Source organism: Melospiza georgiana, chromosome 6 (genome assembly GCF_028018845.1).
Source record: "Melospiza georgiana isolate bMelGeo1 chromosome 6, bMelGeo1.pri, whole genome shotgun sequence".
In the NCBI taxonomy this organism is placed as follows: Eukaryota; Metazoa; Chordata; class Aves; order Passeriformes; family Passerellidae; genus Melospiza; species Melospiza georgiana.
Window position 1 is genome coordinate 20,927,055 of NC_080435.1, and position 12,075 is coordinate 20,939,129.

Consider the following 12,075-nt stretch of genomic DNA (forward strand, 5'->3'; position numbering starts at 1 on the left):
AATGCTAGGAAGAAATTTAATCAGGAATTTAAGAACAGGTGTGATGCCAACAGGGCTGCAGGGGAACAGGGACTGAGCAGCCCCAGCTCATCCAACAGGACCATCTCAGAATCTCCTGCGCAAGGTGACCTGGAAGTCAAAGATGCTGCAACTTTTCAAAAGATGCAGCTGGGGTCCAATGGATTATCCAAAGGCTATGGATGCAGTTTTGCCATGCCCAGCTAATGTGCATTGAGGCCACAAGCCACACATGCCCCTTGCTCCCTTCTCTGAAATTAGGAGCTAATTCCATGTCAGACATTACTCTTTCCTTCTGCCCCTTTTCTTCCCAGAACTCATCCCCTCCCTCCCCAGGTGTGCAAGAGCCATAGCCCCAGGAAGCAGCAGAACATCTCAACATGGAATGGAAACCATGAAAGTCAAGGAAGAGCCTGGGACAGCTCCAGAGGAGCCACGGCTCAGGATGTGTGGGAGTGGCTGTGTCACCACCCAGGGCCACGGGAGCTGCTCCCCCTGAGGATGAGTGTGCAGGAGCCCCTGCACATGCCTGTGCCTTCAGCCTTGCACCCCCAAGCTCTGTGGCTGGCTGGGAGCACCCCTGAACAGCTCTCAGCTGCATGTGGCAGCAGACACTCCCACCAGGTACTCCCAATCCCATTCTCCTGCTCCTCACTGCTCCTCAAGCAGGTTATTTGACTCCTGTCTGCTCTTCTCCCACTTGGAATCCTTCTGGCCCCTTGGGATGTCTGTGTAGATGGCTCAGCTAACTGGACCTCTCCTCAGGGTGCATGTGGCACTTGGTGCCACGGGGCTGTGACACTCAGATGGCAGAAGCTGGTGGAGAGAGCATTCCAAATGAGACACTTTTCCAAAGGAACCTTCCCAAATGCTTCCTTCTGGGCTCCTAAAGCCTAGCTGAAACAAGATCTGTCACCACTACCTGCCCTGCTTGGACAGCAGAGACTCAAATACTCCACTGACAGTGACTGTCAAGATCAGACTGGAGAAAAGTCAGTCAATCCCTGCGTATCCTGCTGCCACTTGCTCTATTTCCATGGAAAACCCAACAAATTGCTCATCCCACAACCATGAGCACCCACATCTGATCCCAAGCAATCCTAACTCCTGCAACCACCAGGTCTAGGCTGGAAGTTCGTGCAGGAATGGGAAGAACAGTCCAGCACTGGTTTGTTTTCTAAATCAATACGATTTTTCAAATTTATTTTTTAAGAATTACTTCTAATATATCTTTCTCACAGAAGGAGGGAATAGGGAATGTTCTCATTCCATCTGTAAACAATGAAATACAGATCTGGGAAACCAGGGAAGAGACACAAAAAAGTGCATTTTACAAAATTATCAACTAAAATATATTTTACATGTATTACGCTTCAATTTAAATTCTACTGACTGCATTTTTCAGTTTCAAAAAATATTTCCATATCTAATAGATTAAAAAAGCAGGAAATCTTTTCATTAGGGATAAGACATTTCAGTTCATTTACATGCTGTTTGCACAACAGCATCAGCAACCACGTGAACCTCAATGTTCATGGCCTGAAGCAGATTCAACATGAGAAGAGTTCAGGTTTGTCCTCTCCAGAGCTGGACCGGAGCCTGTTATGGACCCAGGGCAAGGATAACTTCCCTGCTACCTGGAGAGGAGCCAGGACAAGGTGGGAGCAGGGGGAGATGGGGCAGGAGGAGGAATTTCAGTGAGTTACTGTGTTTCCAAGGCTGGGTCTCACACCTGGGCCCAGCTGCAGCAGTGCTCAGGCTCACCTGGCTGGTGGGTCCTGCAGCATTCCGTGTCCAAAGCACTGCCAGGGAGAAATGGCCACTGCGGCTCTCCTGCTTCAGGTTCAGGGACAAAGGAGCCCCCATGAAACCAAACACGTGGATTTAGAGCTTCCCATCACCTCCCACTCACTGTGGGGTGCAGCTGCTGCACTCCCCCCACGGCCGGGCAGCTGCCATTCCCTCCGTGTCACCGGCAGGAGCAGCTCCACTTCTCCAGCATCCTCCCTCCCTGCTCAGGGGAAAACCACTTCATATCCTCCCCCAGAAGCATCAGAGAGAGCAATCTCCCATGCCTCCTTGCACCCCTTCATCTGAGTGTCCCCACAGTGCCACCACTTCCCAACCCAATGCAGCCCCACCACGTCATTCCAAGAGACCCCCAGGGCAAAGCTAATTGTTCAGGAGAGATCTGGGCAATCCCTTTCACACCAACAGTATCTTGAGATATAAGTGAGAGAAGATGCTTCACCTGACAATTCTTGCTTGCACACCTGGGATCCCCCCTTCTTGGAGCTGGGTGTTCTCCCTGGGCTATGCAGGTGGGAATAAACAGGAATTTTCCAGCAGGAATCATCCACCAGCTGCAGGGAGATGCCTGCCTGCTGTGGCAGGTGCCAGACCTTGTCATCCCCTCCAGCCATCGCCTCCAGACACATTCCCCTCTTTGGTATGTAGAGCAAATCTCTGGAGAACTCCTGCATGCCTGAACTATTCCATGGAAGGAACTGGATGCCATGGGCTTTCTCTCCAGGCCAGGCAGGTGTGTGGCCACTGGAGCAAGGTGACAAGCCCTGTGTCCCCAGGGAGTACAGGGAATGCTGCTTCCACTGACAGGACATTAAAGCAGAATGGACACTTCCACCATGGAACACAAGTTCAGAAGCCCCAGAAGACTGGGAAAACGCAGATCCCTCGATTCAGTGAGCAGCTCCAGCCAGCAGGAATGTGGGTGGCACAGGGTCAGTTCTGCTGTAAGTTAGTGCAATCTCGGGCTGGGCTCCCAGCCTGGTGCAGTGACTCCCCAGGATGTGACACTGTCCTTTGGTTTGCTTTGGGATAAATTCCAAGTTAGTGTTGAGATAAGCTAAGGTCTGTCTGGGATCTAAGGTCTGTCTGGGATCTGTACAGGTAAGGCAAGAGGCAGGACCTGCGGGCTCACACGGTCCATGCGAACCTTTCCCGATGCTCAGGTCCTTTCAGGAGCCACAAAGCCACTTTGGTGAGCTTGCTCGGACACCGGGATGAGTTTGGAGGGGGAGAGGCTGCTGACGACTTCAACAGCACTCCCAGGATCAGGACAGTCACATGGGGAAGGAATTTTAAAAAGCCAAAAACACACAAGAAAAGGGTTTGCCACTTCCCCCTCTGGCTTCTTCCCACTGCAGACACATGGGGACAGGCAGGGTCTGTAAACGACATTACAGGAAACAAACTGGGAAGAAAGAAAATCCAGGGCCCCCTGAGCCATCAGAGGAAGAGCAATACACAGAAGAGAAGAGGAAACATGGTTTTCCCCATCACAGCCCACTTTGTGAGCTCCAAGCTTCCAAGCGACGAGTGGGTGAGTGCTTGGCCATGGGAATGGGACACAAAATCCTGTGGGCTCAGTCAGGACACCTGGGACAGGACCAGCTCTAGCCCTACACTGCAGTGTGACACCTGCCACCTTGCCAGCTCCCTCTGCTCCACCATGGAACAGGCTCCAAGCCCCAGTCTAGGTGGTGAGGTGAGAGAAAAGACAGGGGAGAACAGGGGTCACCTCTTTCCCTGGTGGAGCAACACCTATCCAAGCATGACACAAGGCCGCTCTGCACCCAGGCAGCTCCCCAAGCTGCATTTTGAAGCTCTCACCATGGGAATCCTCAGAGTCTGTCCTGTGGAACCAAGGAGACTCTCCTGTGCTCTGCCAAGAACTGGGCTCAGTTCAGGGCCTGAAAACCCCCGAGTGACCCAGCCAGACTCCACAAACACTGCACTGACACATCCCTCCTGCACCTTGGCGCCGTTCCCCCAGCCATGCCTCTGCACTGCTTCCTGGCTTTTATCCCCTGCAAACCCTCCCAATAGATGCAGCTCTACATACATATATAGATATAGATTTACTTATGCAAATCCCTATATCTATATACATATATTTATTTTTTTTTTACGTATATATTTTCATTTATGCTTTTAATGAAGTGCTGTGCTTTCAGCTGCTGCCTCCCCCTCCAGAGGCTCCGCTCCTCGCACGCTCCCAGTCCCAGGGCGGAGCGCTGGGCGCTCCCACCTGCAGCAGCATGAGGTGGGTGACAGTGCACAGGTGTCCCAGGCCACGGTGGGCGCTCGGTGCCGCCCGCTCCGAGCCACGGCTGCGCTACTGCGGGTTCTTCAGGATGCGCCCGTGCCTGAAGTCGTAGACGTGACGACAGAGGAAAACCAGCTCGGGGTCCGTGTCCTCGGGCACCTTGCGGTGCAGAGGGGTGGAATACTCCTCCGAGGGAGGAACCATGATGGTTTTCCTGCCCGGGATCCCTTCGACTCGACGCTTTGCCAAGGCACAAAATCTGCAGGGCAATCACATCGGAAGGATTATCAGAGGATCCTGGAATGCTTTGGGTTGGAAGGGATATAAAGGCTCATCCTGTCCCACCCCTGCCAAGGGCAGGAACCTTTCACTAGGTTCCACATTCCACTAGTCCAGGTTGCTCCAAGCCCATCCAACCTGGTTTTGGGCCCTGCCAGGGATAGGCCAGCCAGAGCTCTCTGAGCCAGGGCCTCACCACCCTCACAGGGAAGAATTTATTCCTAATATCCCATCTATCCCTGCCCTTTGGCAGTGTGAAGCCATTCCCCCTTGTCCTGGCACTCCAGGCCCTTGTAAACAGTCTTTCTCCATTTTTCCTGTAGGCTCCCTTGAGGTACTGGAAGGGGAAATTAGGTCATTCCAAAGCCTTCACTTTTTCAGGATGAACAATCCCTATTCTCTCAGCCTTTCCTCATAGGAGAGGTGCTCCATCCCTCTGATCAACCTGATGGCCTCCTCTGGACTTGCTCCAACAGGTCTGTGTCCTTCCTGTGCTGGGCACCATGAACTCATTCCCTCTCCTGCTGCCTGTGTCCTGCTGGGAGCCACAACTGCAGCTGCTGGGGGATCAGGGGAAGGGAAGGAATGTGGACAAAGCTTTGTTCAAAGAGAACTCCTGCAGGAAGCAACACAAGTTTGTATTTCCATACTGGTAGATATCGTACAGCACCAAAGATGACAGCAATTTAAAGAAAAAAAGGTTTAAAATCTTGTTTTTAGTGCTTTGGCCTCATTTTTGCTAATTAGCCCCTATTAAATGCTTATGAACCAACGTTTAGGAAAACAAAGAATTCAGGATGCCTTCAGGGAACATCTCTCAAAGGTGACCTGACCCAGAAGAGCATGAAAGAATTCCTGCCAGTAGCTGTTCCAGAAGACTGGAGTGTTAGAATGGAAAGGAACTACTTTGATCCAAAGCTTGGGGATGGGGGATTTTGTTTGGTTGACTTTGTTTGGTTTGTTATTCTTGGGGTTAGGTTGGGCTTTTTTGTTTGTTTGGGGTTTTTATGTGGTCTCAAAAGCAAGATCAAAATTCAACTTCTAAAGAGTTTGTACACCAGTTTGTTTTTAGAAATTCCAAGAGCAGAGCCCTGTGTAAGGAGCAGGCTGAGGAGGAGGCCTCAGGCATCCCCTCCATGGCAGGGCTGCACAGACCGCAAGATGCATCCAGCAGAACTGAGATTTAAAGCACTGGTTTGCATTATGGGTTTGTGCCCATTCAATCCCTATTTTCCTTCAGCCCTGTGCACCCATCACAGTATGGCAGGCTGGAATATGGATGCTGGGAAATTCTTACTGACAAAGCTGCAGTTCAATCACCAACAGCTCAACTATAACAGCCCAAGTCACTGCACCAAGGTGTGCTGCTGCCAAAATCCCAGGATCTGGTGTCCAGCATGAATACTGGCACTTGTATCAGCAGGTTTTTGGGTAGTCTGGCACCTGTGGCCAGCAAGGGATGGACATACAGGATCTCTTCCTAGCTCACTTAGACTTTAGCTCCAAGTTCCATGTTTTCCTGTACACCTGTTCCTGTCTTCCTTGAAACCACATGCAGTGGTCATACAAGCATCTATATTTGGGAGTCCCTTGAGAGGAGCACAAAGAAGCTGGGGAAGGGTCTGGAGCACCAGGAATAGCTGAGGAAGCTGGGGGGGCTCAGCCTGGAGAAAAGGAGGCTCAAGGGGGACCCTCTGGCTCTGCTCAACTCCCTGACAGGAGGGTGCAGCCAGAGCCTGTCAGACACTGCTCCCAGGGAACAAGGGACAGGTTGAGAGGAAGCAGCCTCAAGTTGCACCAGGGGAGATTCAGGTTGATTATTGGGAGAATTCCTTCAGGAAAAGGATGGCCAGGCCTTGGAACAGGCTGTGGTGGAGTCCCCATCCCTGGAGGGATTTAAAAGCTGTGTGGATGTGGCACTTGGGGGCACAGGCTAGTGGTGGCCGTGGCAGCTCCAGGGGAACAGCTGGACTCGATGATCTTAAGGGTTATTTTCCAACCCAAAAGATTCCATGATCCTACACAATCCAGACATGTAATGGGTGTGGAGCAGGAGAAGCTCCCTGCCTGCAGCAGAGCAAGGTCACTACCCCAGCTCCAGCCACAGCACAGCCCGCAGGCTGGGACAGCGGGGCTGGAATGGCCAGGGTGAGAGAGGCTGGAGGCACGGGGAGGTTTGGAAGTGCAGCAGGTTCAGAGCTCCACCTACCTGCAGTACTCTGCGAAGGTCAGCACGTAGCACTTCTCCTCGATGCAGGCGACGCTGTTCTCGTCCTGGTGCCGCGACGCAAAGATCTCATTCTGTGCGAGGAGGGAGGGGACAGACAGGTCACCCAGCTGGCCCGAGCCCCGGGAGGCACGGCCCCACACCCGCACCCAGCCAGAGCGGGAATGGGGAGCTCTGCACCTTCACCATCACCAAAGCATGCCCACGGTGAATACTGTTCAGAGGCAGTGTCCCACGTAACCCAGGCACCTGCTGTGTGCTCTGTGCACCACATTTTATCCAGCAACAGTGAGCAGAGGACTCTCCCACCATCTCAACCTGCCCAGCACATTTTATCGGACTAAGTGCTCCAATATCCCATAAATTTCCAATGTCATAAAGCTCTTCAGCAGCAAGGCCATAGCTGGCTGCACCCCTCGGTCTTCCCTTCCCTTCTGGGTTCTCTAATCCATCTTTATATCTTAAAAACTTAAAGAAACCCTTCTTATCCAACCACTTCCTCCTCCCAATTAAAAAGGCTGGTTTGGTGAGAGAAGTAGCAACAGCCTTTTTCAGAATCATGGAATAGAATCCTGCTATGGTTTGGGTTGGTAGGGACCTTAAGGATTATCTCATTCCACTGCCTGCCATGGGCAGGGACACCTTACACTAGGCCAGGTTGCTTCAAGCCCCATCCAACTTGGCCTGGAACACATCCAAGGAGCATCAGCCACAACCCCTACTGGCAAACTTCTCTTCAGTTTTTCCCAGAGTAATTTAGGGAATTTGGCTCTGCAGCAGGCAGGATTGGTTATACACAGGGTAACCCAGACAGAGCCACTGAGAAGAATTTGAGGTATGGTTAGATCAGCAGAGATGATCTCTGGGAACATGGATGCCCTGTACAAGTCTGGAAGCATTCCCTGCAGGCTCCATTTCTGCTTTGCTGGAAGGGAAAACTCACAAAAGGGTGAACATCTGGGGACAGGGTTGATCAGGGACACTGGGAATGCCACACCTGCCTTCTGCACCTTGGGGTTCTGGTTTACTCCTCGAGTCAAAACTACCTGAGTCACCCTGGCAAGCCTGGCCCAGCCCTCAGCCCAAGCTCTCTCTTGTTTGAAGAATTGTGTAATTTAAATGGCTTTGCAAAAACCTGGCTTAATTCCTCCTGGCATTCTCCCTGGACTGAAATGCAACTGGATACACTCACCTTTCATTTATAAAGTGCCACATTTTGGTTTAGGAACTCACCTGTGCCCTTGCAAATGAGGCAGTTACAATTCCCTGGCTGCTCTCAAAGCCTCCCTCCCTTTTTATTTAAAAAAGTAATGGAAATTAAGAATGCACCAAGTTTTTAAAATTGGGTTGAACACAGCAGTGAATTCTTCATTCCCAGTTAAAACCAGCTTGTTCTGTCACCCAACACAAGCCCATGCAAAGCAGAGCAAGGCGTGAAGTCACAGTGATTCACACGTTTTTTCTTTAAAAAGCAACTCCATTATCCTGGCACAGCATCCTCAAGCCAGACTTTAGTTCTCATTATAAATCTATGCAGGGCATGGATGATGCATCCACGTTTCTGTACAAAACTAACACGTTTTTGGAGTTTAAGAAGCAGATTAAGGGATTTATTAAAAGGCAGCACATGACACAGGCACTTCAGTTTCCTGCAAAATGGCAGCAGGAGCTTTTGCATCAGGCTCTGCAGTCCTATAGGAATTAGAATGTGCTTTTGGAATGGTGTCTGATCTTGACTCAGTATAAACTTATTCTTCCTTACTCTTAAGGTAACAGTCAAAATTACTTTTTACTTAGTATTTGTAATTTTCTCAGATTAAAGGGAGAAACATCAACACTCAACAGTTTCTGTTTGATCCTCCATGTAAGGAACTCAGCAGTTTTTTTGAGAGCCCAGATTTTCTCCACAGGACAATAAATCTGGGGGAAAAGCCCAACTTTTTGAGGACACCACCACTCAACACATCTGGCAGCAGCTGCATCACAGCCAAGAGCGCTGTGCTGTACTGAGCTGGAGGCCACCCAGGAATGCAGGAGATGTTGGGGCAGTGCCCCTCTCCTGCTGCAGGAGCACAGAGAGCCCGGGATGCCCTGGCCCATGGGGACTCACCTGGTGCATGCTGGGGTTGCGGCCTCCCTGAGTGTGCTCTGGTCTGTAATACCACAGGAGGCTCATCATCAGCTCCCCTGCAACAGCACAGATGAAAACAAGTCAAGCCTCAGCTTCTCTGAGTGTTTTCCTACTCATTCCCAGCTTCCTCCTGCTGCTCCATCCCCTTCATTCCCACAGTGCTCACGGAGAGGCAGCTGTGGCTGATAAATATTTCATGCTGAACTAGGTGTCCCTTTGTTACAGCAAGAAGCTGCATGGAGTCGGTCATGTTGCTTTTCCACTACACTTTTGCCTCCTTCTACTCAGGTTACAACATCCCAAGGAAGTCAGGCACAAAAAACTCCCCAAAGATTCAAAAATCAAATGTTTTCACCTGCAAAAAAAAAATCCATTCAGCACACAAGCTGGAAAAGATGCTCATCCAAAGGTGGGAACCTGTAGCATTGATTCCCAGGTTCAAGGCAGAATTGCTGCTGCACTGACACAACCACACTGAGCCTCACCATGCCTTGATTTGGGTCTTTTACAGAATTTTTGGGGTTTCTTTTCCTGATTTTTAAGCACAACCTCTACTTTAAAGCATTTGGCTCAGCATCCTTGGTCAGGGATTGCCTGTCAGACACCGGATCTCACCATAAGGCCCCACAAATCCCATCCCCAGCTCTACTGGGGTCCATCAGAGCTGTTGCAGAAGAGCCCTGTTCCCAACAGCTCCCAGACCAGATGCTGGATTGGAGCAAACAGCAGCTCCCCCGATGTTTGAGCAACGAAATAATACAGGAGAGGGCTGCTAAGACGGGCACTTGGCAAATATTCTATGCTTCTATATCCAGCAAGATTTCCATTTATCAGCCCCAGACGAGTGATTAAGGAGCATTTCAGTTCCTGAACAATCCAAATGGAAGCCATGGCGCTCATCTCCTCTGCATCACCCCGGTACCCAAACCAGCCTGCAGCTCTCCCTAGATCCATTCCTTCCCTGCTTCCAGCTCTCTCTGTCGAGCACACACACACACTGTGCTGGCACAGTACCTGTCTTGGGGTCCTCCCAGAGTGCAGAGATCTTGGCCACGTAGGGCATGGATTTCTTGCGGGGCCCGGATTTGAGGAGCACGGTGTCCCGCACGCGGATGATCTCCCCGTCCCTCTCCACGGCCTGGTAGCTCTTGCGCACGGCCGGCTCCGGCTCGTTCTGCACACACAGGGACCAAACAATCCAGTCAGCAGGCAAAGGGCGACTTCATGGCTCTCCTCCATGAGGGGCAGCTCACCAGGGGGACAGCACATCTCACAAAAGCCCTAACTGCTGAAATTAATACTCTGATTTCAAATTAAACCACACTCGCTCCTTCCACTCTGCACGCAAAACCACAAACTTCAGGAAAATCACCTTTCCACCTGCCTACCTGGAGGCCTGCTTTTCATTCCCATTCAAAGGCACTGAAAATTGTGTTTTGAATGCTGTTTCTCTGATACAAACATGGTAAAACCAATAAAACATGAAGTATTTGACAAAAGCAGGCAGGGAGTGGCAGGGAGGCTGTGGCACAAAGCCTTCCTTAGCAGGACTGCCAATGATTCCTTTGGACCCTCTGACAGTACAAAATAATCACTTTTGGGACTATGAACCAGGGGTTTTTAGCATGCTTTTGCTCTGAGTTTCATTTCAGAGTGCCTGAGCAGGATGGTTTAACCTCCTGCCAGATCTCCCAGGCAGGATTGGAAGCATCTTAAGGAGATTAATGCCTCACTGCTCCTTTGGGGTGTGACAGCCTGAGGGGTGGATGCACAAGGCCAGTCCCTGGCCCTGACAGGCTTCATTCTGGCACAGTCCTTGGCACCTGGACACAGTCCCAAAGGCTAAAGCTCCAAAACCTGCCCTGGCTGCTGCTCCCTGCAGCCTGAGGTTGTGCCACCACACCAAGCAGCAGCACAGATCCTGCCTGGACCATGGCCCTCCTTCCTCCTGACATCTACTGCATATCAGTGCCTTGTCCTACCTTCCCAGACACCACGTGGGGCCCATTTCAAGCTCTTACACTTTAATAAGATGAAGGATATTGCCTTCTCTCACAATTGAAGTGGACTTGACTGCACCTAATTGAATTCTCTGGCAGGAAATCTCCCATCTTACAGGAAGCAGTCTCTGCCCCTGAATGCAACAAATGGGAAAGTACAGACAGGAAATCCCTGGAGAAGCAACCGGCTGTGCCACCATGGAAGTTACAAGAAAGGGGATTTTGGGTGCTAGAAAAATTCCACCTGGGAGCCACTACACTGTCTCAGTCCTCTGTGTGCTGGGAAATTCTTGTGGGGCTACAGACACCCTAAGTGAGAGCCACCTCATGAGAGCTGCCTCTAGATGTGCCCCTTATAATGAGGCTACAACAACCCTCAGCTTCTCAGACAGGTTTGCCCTACCCAGGAGAAAGCAGCTGGAGGATGATCCCAGCAGGATGGACTCCCACGTGCCTCGGGTGCCACCCCTGTACATGCCGGAGCTGGGAGGATCCATCACCTTTGAGCTGAGGCCAGCACAGGAGCAGCAGGTTCTCCTCCCCTCCCAAACCACACCGTGCAAGGTAACACCAGGACACGCAGGGAACAGAGCCAGCAGTGCCTCTGCTCCCATCAGGTTCTAGACAGCACCTAGTGACCATCTCCAGCTGGAAGAGGGCCCCGCAACTCCCAAGCCTGCATGCCTGGAGGTTCCCAGGCGGCTGTCCCTGCCCAGCCCCAGCACCCAGACACGTACCACCACGTAGACAGCCTTCTCGCAGGCCGTGCCCACGGGCATCCAGCCGTTGGTGGCCCTGCGCCGGCCGATGCGCGGCTGCTTGGGGTGGGAGTGGCCGCCCGCCGCTTTGCTGTTGGAGGCGTGCAGGCAGCCCGGAGTATTGCGCAGCCCCGACTTGGAGCCGCTGGGGGGCTTGGAGCTCTGAGGGCATTCTCGGGCCATGGTCTGAGGGTCAGAGTTGGGGGTCTGCAGGTGAGGAACGGGCTCTGCAGCCGGCGGCACGCTGGGCACGGGACATCCTGAGAGCGGGTGGGCAGGCGACGCGGGGTGTCCTGCCACCGGGATTGTGAGGTTCAGCTGGTCCAGAGACTTGCAGCCTTCTAAGGGAAGGGAAGAAATGAGTCACGGATCTCATCTGGAACATAAAGCAACTACACAGCCGGGACTGTCCCACACCGTGGCCGCTTTTGCCCGAAATTCCCTTTATTGCATTATAGCTGTAAAGACTCTCCAGGCTGTAATTTCATTTTGCACTGTCACTGGATTGTAAAAGCAAAGCCATTTCTGAGCTTGCGTGTTCCAGTGCTCCGCAGATGACACTGCACCACAACAAACCCATCTGAATCCCAAGT

General features: G+C 51.7%; 1 protein-coding gene across 2 annotated transcripts in view; it reads right to left on the minus strand.

Annotated features, from left to right (window-relative positions):
* Positions 1–480: 480 nt before the first annotated feature.
* The window catches only part of BAHD1 (bromo adjacent homology domain containing 1), a 35,761-nt gene continuing 24,166 nt past the window's right edge, over positions 481–12,075 (minus strand). Inside the window, exons 3-7 of one of the 2 annotated variants that reach the window (XM_058026971.1) lie at positions 11,462–11,820; positions 9,739–9,898; positions 8,704–8,780; positions 6,576–6,667; positions 481–4,346 (exon numbers count right to left, since the gene is read on the minus strand). In XM_058026971.1, coding sequence (XP_057882954.1) covers positions 4,157–4,346; positions 6,576–6,667; positions 8,704–8,780; positions 9,739–9,898; positions 11,462–11,820 — 878 coding nt within the window. In that variant the 3' untranslated portion in view covers positions 481–4,156. Of the gene's footprint in view, positions 4,347–6,575; positions 6,668–8,703; positions 8,781–9,738; positions 9,899–11,461; positions 11,824–12,075 lie in introns of both variants that reach the window. The other variant, XM_058026972.1, reaches the window with a different exon arrangement.